Genomic DNA, 25,468 nt, shown 5'->3' with positions numbered 1-25,468 from the left:
GAAAGGAATCTCCGTGCATTAAGACTCGAGGTTGGCCAAACAAACCGTGCAGCAAAAGTAACATTTTAGGATTGAGAAACAAATAAGGAAACGTAAATAATCATATTTACAATAATATATAACAATTGAAAACATAACACGAATACATCGGTAAACATTCTTTCGTTTATTGTGTCTGGCGGTGGAAAATGATTCTCTTCCATATCATAAACTCGACTCGCAAGACCCATGCATCATTAACAAGCTATTTCCAGAAGCACTAGACAGACTAAACAAATGTTCTGGCACATACATGGTGTTTGGCGGTATGCTATTTGGGATTGTAATCACAGTATTGCCGAGGCCAAAAATAAAACTGTGTAAATCTTAAATATCGAAAGTTAGCAAATACTTTTTAAATTTGTTTTTATTAAATGTATAAAAAAATTACGAACACAACTACAACCAGAGGATCAAAAACAGGTACAAGAGAAAAAAAACATTTAACCGCCAGAGGTAATGAAGTAAATTAAGTGATCAAATTGTATTTTTTACATATATCATGTGCTTTCCTTGCTTTATTATTTCTCAATTTTTTTATAGGATTTAAATTGTGTTTCAGCTCCAGCTCAAAAGAACTAAAAAGGGGAGTATTATTAGACCATTTTGATTTATGGATGTGAAATTTACCAAGAATGACTAATAAAAAGTTAGCAAATGCCGATGCTACACCTACGAGACACACGCGTAGTATTTCTGTGATCCGCGAATCCCAGATCACGTGACCACAATGGCTGCCTCCTGCATGGCTTCGCGTCGCTGGGGTCACGTACGTGCTGACGCCGCAATGTTTGGGTTAGGGAGAGGGTTAAAGTATCAGAGAGCAGAAGAATGGAGAGAAGGCTGAGTTTTTAAAATAACCCATTTTCCATGTTTTCCAAAGGTAAAGCTGTACACTGTTTAGTAGGTGTACTGTACGTTTTAAGAAGAAACACATAGCCAACGAATAATTGAAACGAAATACTGTTGTAACGAGTTAAAGTAATCGGTTTTGGAAACGCTTGGGCCCACTATTTCTGGAATTCTTTGAACTGTTAATTTTTCTAAGTTTGTATTATGTGCATTTTTGATTGACATTGATGACAGCGTTACTCTGGCTGCAAGCATACATTTAAAATCTCGTATGTTATAGTTGGGTAGCACGTCGTAGAGAAATGCAGCTTTCCTTGCACTTTAAACAACGAATTAAAACAGTTTTGTAGTCGAGTGATATCTGGGATTTGCAGATGATAGATTTTCATAGAATCAGTAAAAATCACAAATAAAAAACTACTTTGAAAACCCAGTAACGGTTGACAGTGGTTGAAGTTACTCTTAACCATTTGAATGCTGTTATAAGAGCTAAAAATGCCATAACCTTAAACGTGACTCTGTTAATTTGTTTTAAAGGAAAATGGAAAGCCAGATTAATTTAAACAAGTGCTCCATATGTATACATTGCAATGATACTCTGAACTCCTTTTGCGAGTGTTTCTGGACTGTATTAACGGATTAACAGTGAGGTTAAAAATAGTTGAAGTTAACAAAGCAGTCTGAACACGTCGGAAACAAAGGTCCATTTGTTATGTGGACGGGGATTTCTACTGCTGTAACCTTGTTTGGTCTTCGGACATCAGTGAAACGGTTAAACTTGTTCACACGTCTTTTGTTTGGGAATCTTCCTTCAGATCACAGTAAACATAAAAAGAGGGGCTAGTTGGAGAGGAAATGCGTTTAAAAAAAGTCATAGGTGCTGGACAAACCAGGTGTCCTAGCCTTTTTTTCCAGTGCTTTCAGGTTACTGCACTTTTGGCAGTCAGTTGACCACCTTGTGTCGTGTGCAGGCGTAAATACAAGACTTCTGGAAAGGCAAAAGGAAGGTTGAAGATGAGCAAGAGGCCTCCGAGTCGTCCAGGAATTACCTTTGAGGTTGGTGCTCGGGTTGAAGCGCAAGACTACCTGCAGAAATGGTAAGCAAGTTCTGTAATATTCATTTATAGAATGATTATTTCTTTCTGTAGTCATTTAGTACTACAGGACCTTCATGTACAACACATTTTACAGAACATTGGACGTCGCTTATATGCACAGTTCATCCTGGGTAGTCCTGTCTGGGTGTTTGTGTATTTTTAACGTTTGTGACCATCCGTTTTCTAACTACTTTATTCAGTTCAGGGTCATGGAGGAGTTGAAGCCTAACCCGGCAAGCAATGGGCTTAAGGTCAGATACACCCTGGACAAGACGCCAGTCTATCGCAGGGCAGGCATAGACATGCACACACTCACACCAGGGCCAGTTTTTGCAGAGGTCAGTTAACCTACCAGCGTGTCCGTTGACTATGGGAAGGAACTGGAGGACTCAGAGGAAACCCGCAAGAACATAGGGAGAACCTACTAACTCCTCACTGATTGTACCACAGGAACTGAAGCCAGGGCTTAAGCACTGCAAGGCAGCGATGCTAACTACCGAGCTACGATGCTGCCTTGTTTGTGAGCATTTATTTAAAATTCTTTTCCATGACAGAAAATCAGCATCCTGCTTCTCAGGGGAGTGAGGACATGATAAAGGGGTAACTGAAGTCCCAATTCCTCAGACTGATTATTAAATCTCAGGAGCAAAATAAATTATTTGACGGTAAATGTTGAATTAAGCACAAAATCCTGAACTTTGTGAAAATACTGCAAGTCGCCATGTTGTCGCAAAACCGCTGGCGAGAGCAAGAGTCCCCACAAATTGAGACATCATGCAGCCCTTCCTGCTCGCTAGTCACTATAATAACTAATGTAATGTGATTTCCGAGCAAATTCCGTACAGGTTGTGTAGCAGATATTTCACTGCAGAAATTTTCCAACATGATCCACGTGCAAAGTTAACAAGTAAGTTCTGTTTATCGGAAAAACTGTTTTGAAGTTGAGAGCGATATTTCTACTGGATTAAAAGAGATGTATTCCTAAGCCTGCTTGTTTACAAAGTAATAGGGCTGCTTCATGTCACCGGAAGTTTTGTTGCCTCATTCTGAATTGCAGAACATGGCGCTGCGCACACCTTGAAATTTTGTCTATTTGGTGATGTAAATTGAAGGTTTTACAAGTTACTCTGTACATTCTACTTTTATAGTGGTTAGAAGTGCACTCATCAATGCCGATTCTTTCTAACCCTGGAATAAAAAAAATTGTGTTGCAGTTCTCCTTAAATCCCAAAAGTAAGACAGACATGGAAAGGACTCTGTGTGGGCCCAGGGAACTGGGGGAAAAAAACAGTTCTCGTTTAACTTCCATGTTTTAAAACTCTTTTCAGGTACCCTTCGCGCATTGAGAAGATTGACTATGAGGAGGGAAAGATGCTTGTCCATTTTGACCGGTGGAGCCATCGATACGACGAGTGGATCTTCTGGGACAGCACTCGGCTGCGTCCTCTGGAGAGACCAGGTCTTCGGAAAGAAGGACTGAAGGAGGAGGAAGAGATGTCTGTAAGTCTTTTTGCTCTTCTTCGTCTTTTTTTATGAATGTTAAGCAGTTGTTTTCAAGTACAAAGCTAAACTGAATAAAACCGTCGTTTCTGACTTTGAATACTTGTATTTTTTTGCTTATAAAAATGTACCACTTTAGTGAAAGCTCAAGCATGTCCATTATCCTGACTCTATGGTTTAACTTATTTAGTACAAACTGTTTTGGAAATCGGTTATAAAACATGAAAGTGTATATCTAAATTTTGTCATTTGAAAAAGATTAAACTTATTTGATTTGGCACATGACTAATTGTTAATCTATATTTTATCTATAAACGTCTTTACCAGGAGAGACTCAGCGAGATGAGAGCATCTCGCCTTCGTGAGCATCCTGGAAGTACAGAGAGCACAGAGGACCAAACAGAGTTACCGCAGTCAAGACAAGTAATATATTCCAATTGCACTCAAAGTTTTACAATTATCTGGTTGTTCTAACTGCTTGTCTGACTAGTGATTAAAAAGAGTTCATAACCCCCTTACCTGATTATTAGCACAAATGGGAATCATGCTGAATCATATATGTATAAAATACTGCTTTACATGTTATGGATTGGAGAGCTGGCATTTGTCTACATAGTAAGTGTGGGTGAGATGGTCTTGTATTTAACATATTTTTTTTCTGTTAGTATTTACTTTTATTTTTAGTTTGTAAATGTGGTTGAACGTTAAGTTGTAGTACAAACATTTCCCTTTTAGCTTGAAAGAGGAAGTGGCTTTTTTCCTAAATGTCCTTAAAAGCACAAAATGTACACCTTTTATTAGAAAGCAGTCCTGCATGTCTACTGTGTTTAATTACATATAAGAATTATTTTCCATTACATCATACAATATGACACAACCTGCTCTTCAAAGACACCCATCTAAATAAATAAGGCCCCCCTAGAAAAGTTATTTAAGACACTGCAACTTTGACAAACCTTTACTACTCATCTTTACATTAACACTTATTGGAACCCTATACAAGGTACTGTAAGCTCAGTAGATTCTCAAATGTAAGTTTTTTGGTTGGTTGTTTTGGCTTGTTTTCCCTATAGGTTTTGAGATCAGGAGAAGAGGTGTTAGCTCGATGGACAGATTGCCGTTACTACCCAGCTAAGATAGAATCAGTAAACAAAGAAGGTAAGTGTCAGGAACATGATTCGTTTTTGCCTAAAACATGTAATTCCATTGGGAGAAGAGATGAGGTGATCCCCGTATGCAATATGAATTGGTTCTATGTCCACAGAGCTTTCATATACTGTACATAAAGATGTATTTGATTCTTTTAAACAATTTTTCCTAATTAGTTAAATGCGATGCTTATACATTTCAATGAACTTTGGGTTTTATAATTTCAGGTACATACACAGTTCAGTTTTATGATGGTGTTATTCGGTGTGTGAAGAGGATGCATATTAAGTCCATGCCTGAAGATGCAAAAGGACAGGTAAGTCAATTAGAGACAAAGTCTTAATCGTGTCAGTGAAAGACACTGATGAATGAAGAACTCTTTCACTTGAATTGTTAATGATTTGTATGTAAGGCTTCACGAGGTTTTGTATTTTGTAAAAATTGTAATAGTCTAATTTTTAAGTTGAATCACAATTCTATTAGTTTGTCAAATCCATGGCACTAATGCAAAGGATTTTTTATAAAGTTTGAAGGTAGCAATTTTATCTGCATTTTGCAATGGGTGTATATCTACGTTTGATTTATCTTGAATCCCTTATAAAACGGTGTACATTAAGGGGTTTTGAAACATTGAAAGTTTTTTGCTTTCTAGTTTAAATTGTACATTATTGCTGCAGTTGTGTGTACCTTAATTGAGCTCCATTAAATTTGCAAAAATGTCAATTTGAACTCTGAGGCTGAGTTCTGACAGATTGTACATGTGGATAGAGTGTGTTTAGAATCTAAGAGATCTAAAAGAAAAGTGAAAGACCTCTTCATGACATGGAGAGGCAGGAATGTGACATCACTGGCTTTCCTGGAAAGCTATAGAGAACTGATTAACCTATGACTGTGCATTTTCCCCTATTTTAGTCAGAGCAGAACATTGTTGAAATTAGAAACATTCTTCTTTAAAGACGATCATAGCTCCAAACCTGCTTCAGAAATATATATACCAATCCTGTAATGCCCATTGAAGGGACTAAGTAAAAATGATGACATGAAGCAGAATTTTCTTGATTAGGACTTCACCAATAACTCGACGTACTAGCTAATTCTAGCTAGTGCTGCCAGCAGTATTGCATGTATCCATTTCATAGTAACCTGCTCAGACACTTACCAGAGACTTTACAGTGTTATTCTTGTGATATGCAATCAAATATGCAGAACAAAAATATGCCATACTTACTAGCTGCGTGCTCGCTGTACGGTAAATTATGTATTCCTTTGGTTGGTAAGGTAGAAAATGAATTGCAAGTCTTAACATATATATGCCTAATAGTATCTGAAATGATATTATTAGTAGTTTAATTCACTTGACTCTATACTATTTGACAGGTTGTAAACACATTGAAGTCCATAAACTGAATGTAAATGTTAATTGTAAGGATACATCATGCTTGTTAGGCCAGTTGATATTTGCCATTTTAGAAATCTGTCCTGTGTTAGGGTACCCTAGTGTTATATTTCATTTTTCCTTCTTTTTCAGAAGGTAACAGGCAGCAGGGAATTTCTGAATTTTATGTGAAGGAGATGCACAAAGTGAAGGCAGGATACAATTGCTGACGTCTTCTAAACCCCTGCAGCAGTCTCAGGCACCCCCAGACAATGAACACCCCCAGATCCGTCCTCAAATCTCCATTTGTTCTCTAGGATGTGGTCATTGTTTGTTCCTAGAAATTGTCCTTTTCATTCCTAAGAAATATTAGGAATAAAGATTTTAAGCCTCAATAAAAGAACATGCCATCCTTAAATAATAACAGACTGTAGGCCTATCTGTTTTATGTTCTCTTTAATATTATTGCTTTTTATTTTTTTATATCTCATTTCCTTAATGAATGAGACATAGGGACATTAGCATTATTTTAGTAATTTATGGTATCTTGCTACTAGACTTTGTATGCTGTAAAAAAGCTGTAACATCAGATATTTAAAGTAATCCTTAGCTAGTGACAACTTTTTAACAAAATCATTAGGCTGGAATATGTTTCATGCTCAGATGGGATAATTTCACCACAGATATTTGTTTACTAAATTAGATTGTTTCATTAGATCTTTTGAAACCTGACACACTGAGATCATATTCATCCAAACACTGGTTTAATAGCTGTTGTGTGAACATTTTACTCTTGCGTTTTGGAAGAGGATTGGATGACATTCTTTAGAAACCTGATTCTTTAAAATACTTTTGGATTGTAGGGTTAACTGCCTTTTTCATAGTAGGCATTTTAACTTCCAAAAGCTTCATTAAACCCAAATTTTCCAAACATGTTGTACACTGCCCTTCAGGATGATAACAAATGAACTCGCTTTATGTATACAAACCACTCAAAATGCTAACAGTATGCATTGTAGGCACTTTAAGTTGTTAAAAATGAAGCTATTTCCTTCATATCTTAACACAGAAATGAAAAAAATCTATAACTTTGTGCTCTAAAATGTCTTTAATTGTAGTTCATTTAATTATTCCTATTAATATAGAAAAACTTTCAATATAGTAAAAACTCAAGCCCTCCAAGTTTTAATTGCTCATTCTCATCCAGTCCTTTTTCAAGCTAAATTTGCCGTGGTTCCAAACCCCGAGTTTTTTTTTTCAGTTTTTATTTGAATTGTATGTAGTTTCATAGCGCTGATAACAGATTTACTCATGTGTTTTGACCACAACTATTACTGTTTCAACAGGATTGGATTGCCCTTGTAAAAGCAGCAACTGCAGCTGCAAAGAGCAAGGGAACCTACAGGCCACGTACAAGTGCCAACAGCAATAAAGACAACAGTGACAGGAGAGCAGGGAAGGCATCCCCGAAGACAGAGGATGAAACTAATCCTGTAAATGAGGCCCAGGACGCAAAAGAGTCACAAGAGGAGCCTGATTCTACTCAGAAATTAGGTCTGATATCTTTGGTTCTTGTTTCTGTGATCTGCCTAGCCTGAGTTGCACATGTTTAACGTCTTTTTCTTTTTTGGCTTTTAGTTCTATGAAATAATATATAATTAGTAAAGTAGTGCTTCATTTTTAATATAAAATTAATGAAAAGGTCATTCTTGTGGTTTTGCACAAGATCAGACTGCTGAATTATTTTTGTATAAGTTTAAACTTTTAAATGGTTTTTGGGTGAATTTTCATTTTAATAAAGCTGAAATGCATGATCACTAACTTTTAACTAACAGAGTGCTTTTGTCTTTTTAGGGAGGGGGGGGTCAAATCAGGTTTAGTTGACTTTGGATATCCGCATCTCTTTTTCATGGATTGAACTACAGTTATAAAATCACAATCATTGAAATCAGTTACCTTTGGTAAATCACACCTGACGATAACTGTTTTCCTATGAAAAAGAGATGCTAAGCTAATAGTTCTTTCCGTGTTTGTGTTTGATGCTACAGGTTAAGAGGTGATTTGTGATAAAAAAAATAAATGGTGAAACTTGAGCTTTATCTTGTGCAAATCCAAAATAGTTACTCCTAATTGGTAGTAAAAATGTAAATAACCCCTTTTATTTTACATGAAAGAAAAAAAATATATTTTATATATTACTTCAGTCCTTTTGAAGTGATTTTATTATTGTTGTATTTTGAATTCACACAAAGAGGAGGAGGTATTTCGTTTATGAATGTGAAGAGTCTAACATAATTTAAAATCCTTACAGAGGAGGAACAAAAGCAAACCTCAGAACAGCCTGAAACCGTGAAAACAAAGAGGAAGAAGGGTGGACAAGGAACTTCATTCCATGCGAAGAGAGCTCGTCTCAATAAAATTACAGGTGCGGCTTAAACCGAAGCTCTTTATTTTTCCAAAGGATTGTAGTGATGTAGCGCCACAGTCTAGCACCGGTTTACAATATTGAATGATCACTACTAACAAGTTATAAGTTGAATTTGCTGAGATGTGTTTTCTTTTTTTATTAATTTTCTTCTTGTTTGGGAGGATATCAATGGCAAGCACTATGTTCAAAGGAAACATAAAAATCTATCCATTAAAAACAGTAACAACTCAGACTTTTTAAATTCAGTGTGTGGTTTATTAATTATCAGTACTCAGAGTACTTTGACGGTTTGCAGTATGAATTCGTTTACCTCTTCATCGAGCTCCAACGAAGAGTCTTTAATGAGCATGTAACAAGTCTATATGATTCAATTTGACTTGTCTCATTGTAGTCTTAAGGTACGTTTTAATCCTTTAAAGGCTTGATAATGACCTTTCAAATGTTCAAGAGGAGACTGGGGTTAGGACAGTAATTAGGACCAATTTGGACAGTAATATACACAAAGTTTTGTTTTTCATAGATCTCTGCAGGTTTACTGTATTTTCTTTCTGCAATTATTAGCAACGTTTTACATGACTTGCAAACCTAGTTTATTTCTAATCTTTTTTTTTAAGTCAAGGCTAAGTACAATAATTATTCATAATACACAAGTAAAATAAAAGGAAAAAATGATACATGAAAAAATCTAGTGAAGCTATAATGAACATAGTCCCTAATGAATTTGGGAAGTTTGTGCTATACAAACATTGTGCTATACAAAAGAAAGCTCAGTCATCTGTTGTGTGAAGCATTTTGTTCAGAGTGAGAAAGTCTCAATCATCACATCTCAGCTGTACTTTCTTTGACTGTATAAGCATTTAAATAAGCGGGAAGCTATATCATTCACTTTCTTATATTGTGACTCTTAATATCGCAGGTAGAACTCGCGTTTTAAATATGATAAGTGTTATGCTGTCACAGAATAGTTGAATCATGAAAGTTGCAGATATCTGAACAAGGCTAATAGTTTTTAATACCTTAAAGGGGAACTCTTATTTCCATATTTCAGGGTGAGAAAGAATCTGCATTGATGAGTGCATTTCAAACCACGATAAAAGTACAACGTACACAGTAACTTTTAAACCCTCCAATTTACATCACAATGTAGACGAAATTTTCAAGTATGCGCAGCGCCAGATTCTGTGATTCAGAAAAAGGCAACAAAACTTCCGGTGACGTGTGCAGCCCTATGCCATTAAGCAGGCTTCTGAATATGTCTCTTTTAATCTTATAGAATTATTGCTTTCGATTTCGCAACAGTTTTGCAGACAAATACTTATTACTAATTCTGCACGCAGATCACGTTGGGACATTTCTGTGTTGAAATGTCTGCTGCACAACCTGTGTTTATTTGCTTGTACATCACATTACATTAGTCATTACGGAGACTAGTGAGCAGGAAGGGCTGCTTCACGTCGCAATTTGTGGGAACTTGAATGCGTGTTGCGTAACTTTTTGAAAGTACTGCAAGTCACCAAGTTCGTGATTTTGTGCTTATTTAATTTGAAATTTGTAATTTTTTTCTATAACTTCAATTCATTTATTTTGTTACGGAGATTTAATAACTGGTCTGAGAAATTGGGACTGCAGTTTCCCTTTAATAGTAAGGTTTAATAGTAAACTTGCAAGTATAGTAAGTCTAATCTTTTTTAAAAAAAGGTATGTATCACTGTTTATGTATTAGATAGCCCAAGAGCCTTAACCATGCAGTGCTTTTTTTTCAGGTCTTTTAGTTTCAAAAGCCTCTAATGAAGATGAAGTAGAGTGCAAGGAAGACCAGAAAGAAGCTCCAGAGAGTTTTGAAGAGGTATGTATATTATTTTGATTACTACTTTTATGTAACTAAAATTAAAGGGGATGGTTGTTGAATAAGTTTTAGCTTTGTTAGCATTATAATTTTTGTAGCTTGAAGTCTGTCTTAATCTATACTTCTGACATAAAACTGGCTTTAGTTTGTAAAACTTTCAGGGTTTTCTTGTATGTTAATGTTTACCATGTATGGGTACTGTGGGATTTCTTTTCAGTACAAATTATCAACAAATAACGGGTGTGATGCTTTAGCATGTTCATTGCATTACATACAGTGAAAAAGATAATAGTTTTGAGTGGCCATTCTTATGAGGAATCCAACAATTTTCCATATGTTTCGTTGAATATTTCCCTAGGGAAGCTTAGCATGTACAGAAAATGAATACAAACCTGAGGCTCAAGCCACATTGCCCACTGCAACCCAGAAAAATACTGCGTCTCCTGTGAAGTCTCGAAACAGACGGCTCAAACATGATTCTGGAGAATCTACCAGCAGCCAGAAGCATTCAGGACCTTCTTCTGTAGCCATGCCAATTGGTGATGAGATGACGTCTGTGGCAGAATCTACCCTTTCACCAAGTCCTGACCCAAGCCTCCCAGACAGCACACATTCTGGTAAGTCTGGACCATTAATCATGGTCAAACATTAAAGGTATTTTAAGTATTTAGGTATTTTTTCAGCCTTGTTTCCATATAGATGGTAAAAGTAAATAACGACATTATTATGAATAGTACTATTTGCTTCTGTAACCTTTTCCTAATGCTTCCCAGCAGACAGTAGCTGCTAGTATATGCTTTCTGCCTGGACAGGTTAACATAAATTGTGGAGAGCTGGGTACACAGACTGACCAGTATAGCTTAGACACGCTTCATTTCCCATAAACCCACTGGACAGCTTCCTGAAGTACAGCAGCCATATCACCCTGCAAACTTACAACTGGCAACCCAGTGAAGCTCAGCAGGTGTGAGCCTAGTCAGTACCTGGATGGGAGACCTCCTGGGAAAGCTCAGGTTGCTGCTGGAAGAGGTGTTAGTGGGGCCAGCAGGGGGCACTCACCCCGTGGTCTATGTGGGTCCTAATGCCCCAGAATAGTGACAGGGACACTATACTGTAAAAAGGCTCCGTTTTTTGAATGAGACATAAAACCGAGGTCCTGACTCTCTGTGGTCATTAAAAATCCCAGGGCGTTTCTCGAAAAGAGTAGGGGTGTAACCCCGGCGTCCTGGCCACATTTCCCATTGGCCCTCACCAATCATGGCCTCCTAATAATCCCCATCTATGAATTGGCGTCATTACTTTGCTCTCCTCCCCACTAATAGCTGGTGTGTTGTGAGCGTTCTGGCGCACTATGGCTGCCGTCGCATCATCCAGGTGGGGCTGCACATTGGTGGTGGTGAAGGGGAGATCCCATTACTTGTAGAACGCTTTGAGTGGAGTGTCCAGAATAGCACTATATCATTATAAGCAATTATTATTATTATTATTATTATTATTAACATTGCAAGTGCCTAAGTTGCCTGTAAGCGGAACTAACTCTCCAGCATCATACATGTTATATTCTCCCGTTTAAAATCTTTCACATATATTATAACACACTTAAACATGAAATTAAATGATAATGTATAACATTACAATTACATTACAACTTATCTCAAGCAAACATCAACCTGACGGCTTGACACTTTTTACTAACCGAGTTCAGTACTCGTATCTCGTGTTATGTACACCTATAAGCAGTCTTTTACTGAACGCTCTCACAACGTGTAGGTAAGAATCATGTCCACGGTGCACCTGTGCCAGGAGTAATGTCTATGGAACACCAGTATGCTGTTGCGTGTATTCTGTGTCCAAATTTAAAACGAATTAGCTGGTGTTCTGAGATTTTAGAGAAAGCGGAAATATTCTCCCAGAATGCATCCATCATCCCTGGGAGAATGTTTGCAGTCACTACTAGCTCTCTAGCAGTAACTGGTAGGGAACTCATTTCAAACAAAAGAAGGATTAGGACCTTTGTGAAGCAATTAGATCAGACACTAGGTGAGACAGTAAAGCACCTAGTGTGCTTTAGCAGTTAACAATTGCTTTATATTGTTCAATTTTTAAAAAGTGAACACAAATATATTTGAGGTTAAATAAAATGATCTGAATATTCTTAACTTAAGGTGTAAAGATGTTATAGCATATAACTAACTGGTGGACCTATGTCACCAGCTTGCCCAACCACCAGAAACCGGAATGGCAGTCTGTGCCTTAAGGACTTCATCAGTGAGCAATAAGGTTGTCGTCAGTCTACCTCATGGCCAAAGTCATTCTTATGTTAATAGAGATTCCACTCCACATTTTCAAACTTCCACCACCACACTGGAATTCACTTATCCCAATGTCTCCAGACACTGTATTCTTTCATTCTCTCTCTACCACCACCTAAAATGTGCTCTGACTCAGAGAAGATGTGGATTTCATCTTTCTGCTGTCAGCATTGCCCTTGAAAGCTTTGAACATACAGATCTTTACTGTTGTTCACCTCGCATGCAGACCTTCTTTTCCTGGAATTTGTCAAGCAGTAGGTACTGCACTCTGAAGCTGGATATGCGGATGAATTAGATGTGTGTGACTGTCCTAAGCCAGTGTGGTCTGGCCCTCACAGATATTTCTGGAAGCAGGATTTATCATTCTCTGGGTAATTTTGCTTGAAGATTGGGTGCCGTAAATCATATCAGTAGCGGAAACGAGATCTTTGTTACACGATACTTTTTTGTGTCTTTCACTGGTTTTGCTTTGTTCTAAGTTCCTAGTCTACTCAATTATCAATTGCTGGCATTTGACTAGTTTAGTATTTTGTTATCCCAATAAACAGCTCTACTCAATCAACAGCCTATTCCATATTCATTGTACTCATGTATATCTGTGGAGATAATGTGCTGCCTTCAATAACAAGAAGCAGAATTTTCTATTTGTAAGTACTAAAATATTTTTAAGCCATATGTTATGCTTGGAAACACGCATAACAATAACTTCTTATGTGAAGTTTTTAAAGACTGAAGAAAGGTACAGGCCTCAATCTGGTGAAAAGATCTCTAGTACCGGATCACAAATCATGGACATACCCCACTAATTCTGATTTTAAATCTAACGTAGTCTAGTAACTTCAGATCAAAATCATTTGGTGCAGTACCTGATGATAAGCACAACTTAGCCCTATTAAGTATTAGCATTGCTAAACAGAAGCAGTTTTCATTATCATTGCTAAAATTGCTTTGATTGTAATATTTTTTATCAACCACTACAAATAAACCCTTTATTTTATTCTACTTGCAAAAATTAACAACTTTAAAATGTGAACATAAATAGATTTGAGGTAAAATAAAACGATCTGAACATTCTTAAGGTGTAAAGATGATACAACATATAACTGGTGGAGCTATATCACTAGTTTGCCCAACAACCAAATGTCTCCCAGTCTGCAGTTTTTAATAAATTCTATCTTTAATGAATAAACTTGCCCTTTAAAAAAGCCTCAAGGAGGTTTTATGAAAATTAGAAAATACAAGTGCTAAAAATAAATTACGATAATGAAGTGGCACCATTGCATTTGTTCTTTATTTAAAGTTTCCCATTTACCTAGACCATACCATATCATGATTTTGCATAGTCACGGTTTTGGCTTGAGTCATTTGAAGTAAAATAAGATTTAGTGTGGGGCTGGAGACATTTCTTTCCTCTTAAACTTCAAAGGAAAGTATTTTTCAGAGCCTCTTCATATAGATCATGCTTCCACATAAGTCCGTTTTTTGAAAAGAAAGGTTTAATCAAGTTCATTTTCTGCAGCACTCGCCACACCTCCGCCTCCCAACTCACCCCGACCATCTGAGCAAAGCCAGCGACGGAGACGTTCTCAGCGTTTGGCGACTTGTACGGTCGACTCCTCCATCGAACCAGCTCAGCCCCCACCGTCCGCCTCTGAAGCGAAAGCTCTTAACCCCAAACTCCAGTCTCAGCCAGAGCCTACTTTGCCTGAGGGTATGTTCCCCAGCACTTTGTACCCCATGTGCCATGAAGAGCAAGACTGCATTTAGCTGTATCTTATGTGTCCATTCCACACGTACTTATATTTATTTGATGAATTAATGTTGCTATTTTAATACCACTAACTTCTCACAGTGTACAAGCTTTTAAATTAAAGCAATACAATAGTCACAAATGGTAAATGATTTTTATTACTGATTTCCATTCCTGCTCATTTATTTTTGTCTTCTGTGTAGGTGCCCTTTAATCACAGTAAACTAGCATTAATATGCTTGAAACGTCTTTATATTGTGACTTAAACACATCTTTTACCATCGGCTTTTTTCTCTTTTGTTTTGTGTGCATTTGTTTCATTTAAATATCCGTTTCTGTTCTTAAGCATCAGGCACTACCTCTGTCACTCTGGAAAAGCCTGAGGACCTTGATGACTCCTTAAGTGTGCCTCCTGTTTCGACACCTCCACCACCTGTTTCAATACCCCCAAACGCAGCACCATCTCCCCCACCCAGTCTGCCTCCTGATAGTGAAAAGGAACAGGGAGATCCTGGAACTGCTTCTCTGATGCAGACGGCTGTTGAAGAGAAGACGCCCTGTCCCACAGCAGGTATTGATCCTGATCAAGTCTCGTCATGCTTGTGAAAAATGGAATGTCAATAGAATGGTGTTGAATAAATCAGCTAGTTTGTGAAATAAACTATATAAGAACTAGTAATAGGTTTATTCCATGCTGAAAAGAAACGTGTTTTCTTTCTTCTCTTTTCAGCATGGAATAAACCTATGACTTGTTCCTTTGCAGCCTACGCATGCTGACGCAGCTACCCACCTGAACTATATTAGAACTAGACTTTTATTTTAAAAATCCTGGTTTCCAGCAATTACCTAGAACAAAATTAAATCACATACCATGATGTTCTCAGTCACAGAGCTGTATATGTTAACAGGTGTATAATGTAATTGATTACGTTAAATTTTGATTACAAAGTTGTAAGAGCAGTAACGGACACTTTTTTCCCCCCACTTAGTTGTAGCTGCTGTGTTGAAGGCAGTACCCAAGATTTTGAAACCAAACAAACATGCGAGGGAGCCAAGTATGTATTTTCATTTTAGTTGCACTTAAGAATTTTTGTTTTTTTTAGTTTGTGTCGCTGAAATCTTTTATTGATTAAAGTATTGTGAGTTTCGGCAGATGTAGTATAAGCTGCATTTTTGTTTTCATGTAAGTGGGAGTCTTAAGAAATTGCTTAAGTACATTTCTTCCCTGCACCGAGACATTTTAGGGACATAAGGGAATCCCTCACCTCGTGTAGTGCCTCATTCAGCTCATGATTTTTAGAACCTCCAACACCTCAACAGAAACTCTTGAAAGTAACAAGGTTTTCTAGGCTTGTTTTCACCCCTTGGCAAGTTCACTTATTTAGCTTCTTAAGTTTTTCCTATTGGTATTTCGATTACATCTCTTTGTAGATTCTGAATATTTAAGATTGCAAATCACAATACGTGAATGGCTAGTACCTTCTCTCTCAGTACTTTAGAGTTAACAGGAGCGTGGAGTTTAGCAAGGAAATCCTTTTTGTTGTGCCAAGTCAAATGTTTTAGTTCTTTATATGCAAACCCAAAAAATTCCGCTATTGCAACATAGTAGCAGACAGAAATGATAGAAGAGTGCACACACCAGAAAGTGAAATCAGTTTGTTCAGTAAATGTAAATTTACAGATTTATCAGTCATGTGTATGTTAATTTTTTTTTTCAACCGTTTTTTTTTCTGCTATTCAGTAATAAACACCAAAAAGCCGGAAGATCCTTCCTCCCCGAAAGAGCCACTCATAGATCTAGACCACAACAAATTCAAGTGCAAGGTTCCTGGCTGTTCCAAGGCCTTCCGAAAAGCCAAGCTTTTGGACTATCATTTGAAGTATTATCACAGTGCTGATAAAGAGACGGAGTCAGAGGCCGGATCTCCTGAACGAGCTGTGCGGACTAGGGCAACGTCGGCTTCAGTCCCCACCTGCACTCCGCCAGAGAGTCATGACGCAAAGAGACGGCGAACTGTGTCATCCTCTGCGTGTATGTGAAAACAGCCCGTTGTTGCTTAACTAAATCCCGTTTGTTGTCTATTCTTCTGGTCTTTCAGTCTTCTCTGCAGTAGCACTATACACTATAAGATAAGATCACTTTATTGGCCATATACAATTTCTTGTATTAGGAATTTGTCTTTTCACATACCCCAACTTGCTCTCCATGAGACACACAGACAGGGAGAGAGGCTTGGGGTCAGCCATTTATACGACGCCCCCTGGAGCATTTGGGGTTAAGGGCCTTGCTCAGGGGCCCAACAGAGTAGGATTCCTCTGCCGGCCGCGGGATATGAACCGGCAACCTTCCAGCCACAGGCTTTAGCCACAGAGCCACGGCACCATACTGTGAAAGTATTTGTTTAACTTGCTGTGAGTTAACTATGAGATTTTTCTAAGGGAACAGATATAAACTGGAAAACTGATTTTGCAAAAGTGCTTTTAAACTTAATGTTCAAAAAACCTGACTAATAGTGGAGCTAGAACATGAGGTATGAGATTTAGAATTCTGGTGTATATCCACAGCACAACATTAATGTGATGATTGTTTTGGCTTTTTCTTTTTTGCGTTTTTCAATATTTAGCCCTGTCTCCTCATACACAAGCCTTACAACTAGAATCTCCTTTGAGTACCAACGTGAAACCTCCCAAGTCCAGCAAGAAGAAGCGATCCTTCGCTTCCGTCAGCTCTGAAGGTGCAGACATCCAGTTGCCATTGCCCCCCCGCGAGAAGAGTTTTGAGAACTTACATGAGAAGATACTCAAGAAAGTCATTGACAAGGACAAACATTCAGAGCCAGGTCTGTGGCACGTTTTGGTCCGTCGAATTTCCCGCAGTCGCTATTTGAGATTTTGAGAAGTGAAATCCATTAAAATTGCAAACCTTGTCATTTTCTTTTTTGTGTAATTGCAGGACAAATAAAGACTGAGAAGAAAAGTAAACTTGAAGATAAGAGCCAAACAATAGGTAGGATCATATTGTTGATGAATTTGACCTCAATTGTTTTTGAAGTCATATTTAAACATGGGAAAAAAAAACAGCCTCCAGAGTGGCTTATCCTGGATTTGAGTGGGGGTTGTGTCGCTAGCCAACAGTGACCTGGATTTGCCAAGTGGTGGTTCACAGTTAACTAAGAACAACTGAGGGTGCGTTGGGATTGTCCATGAGGGCTCTCTCAGCGACCCTTGCAGCACCCCTGGCTCTTGGAGTCTGGGGTGCCTGTTGTTAAGCGATTTGCCTGTCCTCCAGTTGATGCTGAACCTCCAGTTCAGGGCTGTATTGCCTGTGATGTGTTAAAAGACTGATAGATCAATGGTATGTGGTTTGGAGAAATCTGCCTGTACTTCCTTACTGTCATCTTTGAGGGGTGATGAGTCTAGTAACAGTGAGCCAAGACAGCACACAATTTTTGGGTAACAAAATTAATTGTAGGTAAAAACCGAATATATATTTAAAAAATTGGATAAATACTGATGGCATTTAAAATGCCATTTAAACTAATATTGTACTAAACCAGCTAAAAAAAATGACAGACGACACATCTGAACTCTTTCACTTCATGATACAGCATGGGTTATATGCTGACAATGAGCTTTTTGTGCTAAATAAAAGCCTAACCTTTTTTTTTTCCCCGTTAAGGAAAAAAGAAAGAAAAGGACAAAGAACGTAAAGACAAAAAGGAGAAAGATCCATTTAAAATCAAACAAAAAAAGAAGAAAAAGAAGAAAAAGAAATCGAAACAGCACAGTAAGTGGAATCGATTAATTGTTTTGTATTAGATGTTTGTAACTTTGCCCAGATGCTCATTTACCTCTTGCTCTCTCTTCAGGTTATTCAGATTATGAAGATATGTCCCTGGCCTTTTTGGAAAGATGCTCTTCTCCACCGAATCGCTCCTCTGGTAGTTCTTTCACACTGCACACCACTTCCTCATCCAAACATACGTCCTTCCAGTACCCCAGAGCCATACTTTCTGTTGACCTCACAGGAGAGAGTAAGTGTACAGTGATATTGGCCCTTTTCGAATTTAATTTATATGAATGTTTATGTCATAAAGTCTTTAGACTGTTAAGAACTGAATGTTAATTTACTCTGTGTGCCCTTTTCTGGCACAATCCTGATATTTTAAAGTTTTCATGAATGTAAAACAAGTGAAAAATCTTATGTAAACAAAAAGCATTTCAAATATCCTTAAAGAAAAGAGTTAATAATATGTTTTGAATATTTTCATATGCTTAGATAATTGTTTTTTAGGTGTCTGCATTACAAGGAAGCTACAGTAAAAGCATTTCAAGATGTGGTACACGTCATCATTCTTTTGTGTAACAGCTTGAAGGGTGTTAGCTTATTATAAAAAGGTTAAGTATTGATTGGGCAAGCTGTTTTACATGTCTTTGGTGAGGTCAAGTCTGGTAAATGTTTTAAGCACTCCTACATTCAGACTGAGAGTTTTGACTCCATCTTTCCCTTAGACCTCTCCGAGATCGATTTCTTGGAGGATTCCTCGACGGAGAGCTTGCTTCTGAGCGGAGACGAGTACAATCAGGATTTCGATTCCCTCACCATGGATGATTTCCAGGAGGAGGAGGATGCGGCCAATGAAATTGTGCGTTGCATCTGTGAAATGGATGAGGAAAATGGATTTATGATCCAGGTATGTGAAAATGTTTTTCCCCTGGTCTCCCCACATTTCCTTCAAAGTAATTTGGAAATGTTAAGAGACCAGATTTATTCAGTCATTTTTTCAACGCAAGACAAGTTCCAAAGAAGTGGTCTGTCTGCTGATTCTGCTTTGCGGTGATTGAATCATTTTTGCATAAAAGTATTTATGTGGATAACCCACAGTTAACAGGTTCTACATAGGTAACTGATATTTTATTTACATTTTTCCTTAAGGATACTAAGTATCATATAGCAAAACAATTTTGAAAGACTAAAATGTGATTTTTCTTTGTGTTGCAGTGTGAAGAGTGCATGTGCTGGCAGCACAGCATTTGTATGGGACTGCTGGAGGATAGTATTCCTGAGCAATACATCTGTTACATTTGTAGGGATCCACCAGGTAAGAGGACAGAATGAGGCTGATCTTCATCCTGTGTACTGTTAAGAGGACCTTAGTGTTAGTTAAAATATGAGTCGCCTTGTGCAGACTTCATTGAAGGCACGCTCTCAGTATGAGATGATTTCGGAATTAATTTTCAGCTTATGGAGTTGTACGGCAGTATCGTGTCAAGGAAGTAGCTGTGAATATTGTTACAAATAGTAGGTTAAAGAAATTAGAAGACTACAGAAATAACTGGCATAATCAATAAGCAAAACACATAATCATAACCCCCAAATTATAAAGATTAGGCAAAGAATATACCTGAGTAGTTAGTATAAATAGAGGCACTTCAGATCTTTGTTCTCTGGAACAGCTTTGCAGAAGGATTAATAAAGTAGAAACAAACTGAAATAAATACGTATTAACAATGACAATAACACACTTAACAACACATTAAACATACAAGTTACTCTGTTTACAAACAAGGCATCTTAGAGGCCTATGCCTTGACAACTAGTAAAACTCCAGACTGCTATCAAGTACTCAAAGATCCTATAACGACACCTACACAGGCCAACGAGAGATAAACCTGCCTTCTTACTAAAACAGGATACGACCTACAGTTAAATCTCTGTCTACAAAAACCAGATGCTCCAAAGTGAATAGGGACCCATCTCCCTACTCTAAAAATGCATTCACTAACCAGGAGAGACTGTTTTTATTCTAGGGATTCTCCATACAGGAAACCAGAGTTATTGGTTATACCTGTAACTATGTATGATTACATGCACTATCATGTGAGCTTTTTGCTTTATTTACTGAATCACCTTCAAAATATATACTGTACTTGAAGGTAATAAAGGTTTTGTAGAAATTCATGGTACTTATGCTGTACTTTAAATCAGGATGATAATGTATTTTGTAAAGTTAACTTTTTTTCTCTTTAGGGCAAAGGTGGAGTGCAAAATATCGTCATGACAAGGATTGGTTAAACAAGGGGCACATGTATGGCTTGTCATTTCTGAGTGAAAACTACTCTCATCAGAATGCTAAAAAGATCGTTTCAACACACCAACTGCTGGGTGACGTGTACAGTGTGAAGAAGGTACTACATGGACTGCAGCTTAAAATGGACATATTACAGTAAGTCATAAAACATCTTCTCTTTTACTAAAGTTTTAAGGATTTTGTTAATTGTTTTTGATCCTTCTATATTTTTGTGCGTGGTGTATTGCAGCATTAATTGTTTTTTTTTACTTCTGCTTTTTAAAGAAACAAACACAAACCCAGCTTGCACCTCTGGGCCCGATCATGGGTGAATTCAGATGAAGATCAGCCTATGGGAGTACATCCAGACTGTATTCATTACCAGGACAGGATAACAGACAATGTAACCCAAAACTCCAACCAGGAAACATACATCACTAGTGAACACAGTTACCAGAAACCCCCAGGAATGGGGCTGGACCACAGGCCTGTCGCTGACCTGCTGAGCTCTGATGGGGAAGAGGGAATGAGACAGGAAGAGGCCCTAGACCTTGTGACCAATGCAGCAGTACATGCAGTGCAATCTGTGCCAAAAGAAGAAGAGGTATCTTTTTATCTGGATAAGAAACAAGTGATGACATTTTTTTAGATTAGTTACAGATTGTTTATTGAAACAGTGTGATTTGCATGAATAAGAAACAAGTTTCCTCTCTGTGTAAGTTGCTTTCCTTGCCAAGTTTCCTGCGTTTAGAAAGTTACAAATCCCCCAAATTAAATATTTTTGGAAAGCACATAAGGTTTCAGGTACTTTGCCGAGAGCTGTAGTTTATTTCCTTTTTCTGCAAAATTTGCATGTCTCCTTTTCCTTCTTGGCTTGTCTTCCCTTGTCAATCATTTTATGCTCTTTATAGTTGTGTTAGTTATATTGTATGGATCATAAACTCATTTGCTACAATTAAGTTTTTTATGCAAAATTTTGCCCACAATTGTCTCTATTTCTCTAGCCACTTGGTATATCATACAAAAGAATTGTCAGGCAGTTAAAAATGTATTAGCCTGTGGCTGAGGTTTTGCACAATATTTGCAGTTTGTTTTAAATGGTAGGTTTAGGCCTATAATGGTGTAAATGCTAAAGGCAAATATATTTCATATTTGTATTTTGTTGTGTTTGTTCATAAACAGGAAAGTTCTGCACTCGCTGTGTCAGGCTCTTTGAATGAAAGCAGCCTGGAATCAGAACACGCTAAGAACTGCCTCCAGTGGCAGCTAAACCTCCTAACACATATTGAGGATGTTCAGAATGAGGTTGCAGGCAGAATGGACCTGATTGAAAAGGAACTTGATGGTAAGGCTCTCTTCTGTTTCTTAATGACAAAATGTTACCGTACTACAGATTAGCAATTGTAATGATGCCATGATTTGTACAACACATTCACCATTCAGTGGTTTAAACGTTTTATATTTTTAGGTAGAGAAAACTTCCATTAAATAAAAAAAACATAACTGATGCTTTTTTCCCCATATTAATTTCTCATTTTTTTGATAAATAACTGGGGTTGGGCACCGCCTCCGGAAAACGTACCGCAGTACATAACACGGTATACATGCATGTACCGTGGTATACCGCAAACTATTTTGCATGTTTATATATGGAGACTCTCTCATAGTTTGATTTCATGGTTAGCAAAGCATACTGAGTTATATACAAAAAGTAATGAAAATTGTTGTTTTGTTGTATTATTGGAACCAAAGAACTAAAAATAACACTGAACAGTGTAAGAACAATTTAACAACATGCAGATTTTTGTCAATCATTAAATGATTAAATGTTTTTTCACGAGGTATTGGAGGTTAATTTTCCTTAGCAAGATAATGTAAAATTCAAAATATGACAGGTGCTTGTAAGTTGTAACTTTTTTCTTTCTTTACAATGTGTAAAGTTGACATTCACAACCTTATGAAACATGTTTAGCATGTTCAATTGCCCTTTGCTATTTCATCTAAAACTTCAAAGAATCCTCATTACGTAATTAAAACATTACTGAGACAAGACATTTTATATTGACTTAAAGAGCTTAAGACAAATCTTACTTGCAAAAAAAGAAAAAAAATCAAAGCATGTCTAATGGTAGTAATTGAATTAAAAACATGATCAAGACTAGACTTTTTCTCGACGAGTTACAGTAGAATCAGAAAAACTAGAAAAAACAGCACATTTTCAATGGGTCGTTGAAAATAAGTACAGTATGTAACATACCATTAACAACGTCAATGCTAAACAGCCCTTAATATTGCAGCAACCGTACCCAATGGAATTGTAAAGGAGTATTTGATGATAATTTTCTTTGACTCTCCGTAAAAATCTGTGGATACTCTTAGAAATTAGATTTGCCTTAGCAAGACAGCTCTAAGGAATAACCATATGTTTTTCAGGAGAAATAAGAAAAATAATCATCAAATACACCTTTCCACGTTATTTCCAAAATCACATTATATTTCTAAACTTACTAGCCAGTGATATGCGAGAAATACCTGTAGTATGACTTTTTTTTTTACTCACCCTTTTAAAGTTAAAAATGACATTTTTATCTTCTTTGAATCAAATTTGATTTTATGAATGTAAACAGTAGAAAATCTTTGTTAAAATCGAAAAAATAAAACCGCTGCCAGAAACTGAAATTACAGACCATACCAGCATACAGACCGGTACGGTCTAAAACTTGCCACGGTATGTAGCACATGACTAAAGAACCATGGTTTACCGCGTAACTCATAATACATAACACTGTTTAATTGTGTTGGATAGTTTGGCTTACAACATTTAGAACTTTCTTTGCTCACCACGTTTTTATTTTTAATCTGATTTAACAGAAGGCTGTAGGATTATAATCGGCAACTGCTGGATTTTCCTTCTTGACATTTTTTATCTTTATTGTTCTTAGTTTTAGAAAGCTGGCTGGATTTCACTGGGGAGCTGGAACCACCAGATCCTCTTGCAAGACTGCCTCAGCTGAAGCGCAGGATTAAGCAGCTTTTAACAGACCTGGGCAAAGTACAGCAGATGAGCACCTTGTGTTCTGTTTGAGCCCCTCTGCATGGCAGCAAAGAGCAGGACACTACATTGCGACAGGACAGTGAAGCCTTTTGTTTTCTCGCAAGGTGCTTTCAGACAAAAGTCTTTTCCCCCTTTGTCACACTTGAGTTCAAAATGTGTTTGATGTGATTCGACATAAGAAAAAAGGGAAAAAAACAAGGTCCATTTGGGTAAACATAAATGATGTAAGTCATAGTGGTTCAGGTGGGTAGCTGCGTCAGCATGCGTAGGCTGCAAAGGAACAAGTAATAGGTTTATTCCATGCTGGAAAAAAAGAAGAAAGAGAACACAACGTTTCGGCTGTGGAGCCTTCTTCAGGTGTGAAGAGCCTTCTCACACCTGAAGAAGGCTCCACGGCCGAAACGTTGTGTTCTCTTTCTTCTTTTTTTCAGCATGGAATAAACCTATTACTTGTTCCTGATGTAAGTCATGTTTGGTTGAAGGGTAATGTAGCAGTGTAAGAAAGAGAGAGGGATTGTGGGATAGAGAACGTAAGAACTCAACATGTACTAACACTGGAGGAAGTTAGAGCGCTTGGACAATAAGAAGCATAAATTAAAAGGTTCAGAAGTGCCAAAGCAAACTTCGATCAAGAAAAGGCACCGCAGGGGATGGAAGGGAGTCGTGTTACTTGTCCACAGGTTCATTTAGTAATAAAAAAAGTCACACAACCTAGTTAGCTAAAGTATGCAGGGCAGACATTTTGATATACACTGAATTCCTTAAGGTAAAATGTAGTTATAAGCTCTACAGTATAAATAAGCCGAAACTGAAAAGTAAAGTGAATGAATAGATGAAGTGCATAACAAATATCCTTAAATAAAAATGAGCATGTAATTGGAAACACACCACAGCTATGAAACACCCTACCAGAGGTTTTATGTAAATATAGTGGTTTTGGGCCCTGAGGAAAAAAAATTGCAAAATCTGTTGGAAGTTTAAGAGAATGTTGCAAACATTTGACTTCCATTTTCAGGACTGCTATAACTAGTGTGTTATAATTGGATTTGATCAAAGCACTCTGTGCTTGAATTCATTTCGAGTTTAAACTTCGAGCTTTCAAGTTAAGCCTTGGGCATTTGCGTTTGTTTGTTTGTTTTTCCAAGTTTTGCGTGAGAAGTGTATTTTCCTGAAGTCTCATGCCTTTTGTAATCATGGGGAAGGAAATGTCAACATTGCCCTCTTTTTTAAAGTAGGTTTTATGTATCATTGTGATTCCTTCTTTGTGAATAATTGGTAATCCTGTATTGTGCCAAGTGTAATGAATAGCATAGATGTCCAATGCTACTGTTGTGTCATATGGTTTGGAAAGGTTGGAAATTGTGGAGAAGACAGTGAAGAAGATAAAAGGCTACACCTTTTGATGAATTTCTGAGATGGAGTGTGCTCTTCAAATATATACCTGTTTTTTACACCCAGCTTGCAACTCAAAATACAAGAACAATCCTTCACTTCAATATATGTAAACTGTGAAGCCTAAGAACATCTAGAGCATGCGTGTTCTGTTCTTTGCCATCTGATTTCTACCCCTGAGCCCTTCTAAAGTCTTGGTGTTTTAATATTTCATGCTACTACAGCTCTGCTTTACATTAAGTTTACATATTAATTGATAAAGGTTAGTCTTAATACAGCAGTCTACATGCAAGCTGGATGTAAATGTAAACAAATTACAGTGTTGAACATAATGTATATACAGTTTTTTAAACTGTAAAAATCTGCGAGGCATAAACATGAACTTAAATATACTTGAAGAAAATGCCTCAGTTTATTCAGCAGTTCTAGTTATCTGTATAAAGTGCGTTTTAGAACTGGTAGGGTATGAAACTTGAAGTTGCTTTTCTTTACATATACCAACTGTACATTAAGAATTTATTTAAAATAACTACAAACCAGACTGTTCTTTATGTAATTTACTATATGTAAACTGTTCATTAAAAATATTCTGTATATTTAAA

At 37.2% G+C, this 25,468-nt stretch overlaps 1 protein-coding gene across 1 annotated transcript; it reads left to right on the top strand.

Annotated features, from left to right (window-relative positions):
• Window positions 1-806: 806 nt before the first annotated feature.
• On the top strand, window positions 807-25,468 carry phf20l1 (PHD finger protein 20 like 1). Its single transcript, XM_088928909.1, has 24 exons — window positions 807-922; window positions 1,863-1,988; window positions 3,317-3,488; window positions 3,816-3,911; window positions 4,562-4,646; window positions 4,865-4,953; window positions 7,359-7,566; window positions 8,324-8,437; window positions 10,204-10,286; window positions 10,645-10,903; window positions 14,118-14,309; window positions 14,695-14,919; window positions 15,338-15,403; window positions 16,090-16,380; window positions 16,973-17,188; window positions 17,302-17,355; window positions 18,028-18,135; window positions 18,218-18,382; window positions 18,861-19,042; window positions 19,351-19,450; window positions 20,380-20,575; window positions 20,705-21,023; window positions 21,602-21,764; window positions 23,362-25,468. The coding sequence occupies exons 2-24, from the start codon at window positions 1,906-1,908 to the stop codon at window positions 23,502-23,504; spliced, it is 3,609 nt and encodes a 1,202-aa protein (XP_088785035.1). The 5' UTR covers window positions 807-922; window positions 1,863-1,905; the 3' UTR covers window positions 23,505-25,468.

The sequence above is a fragment of the Atractosteus spatula genome, chromosome 12 (genome assembly GCF_055471065.1).
Source record: "Atractosteus spatula isolate fAtrSpa1 chromosome 12, fAtrSpa1.hap1, whole genome shotgun sequence".
In the NCBI taxonomy this organism is placed as follows: domain Eukaryota; kingdom Metazoa; phylum Chordata; class Actinopteri; order Semionotiformes; family Lepisosteidae; genus Atractosteus; species Atractosteus spatula.
The sequence above is the reverse complement of the archived record's forward strand: the minus strand, read 5'-3'. Positions and strand labels throughout refer to the sequence as shown.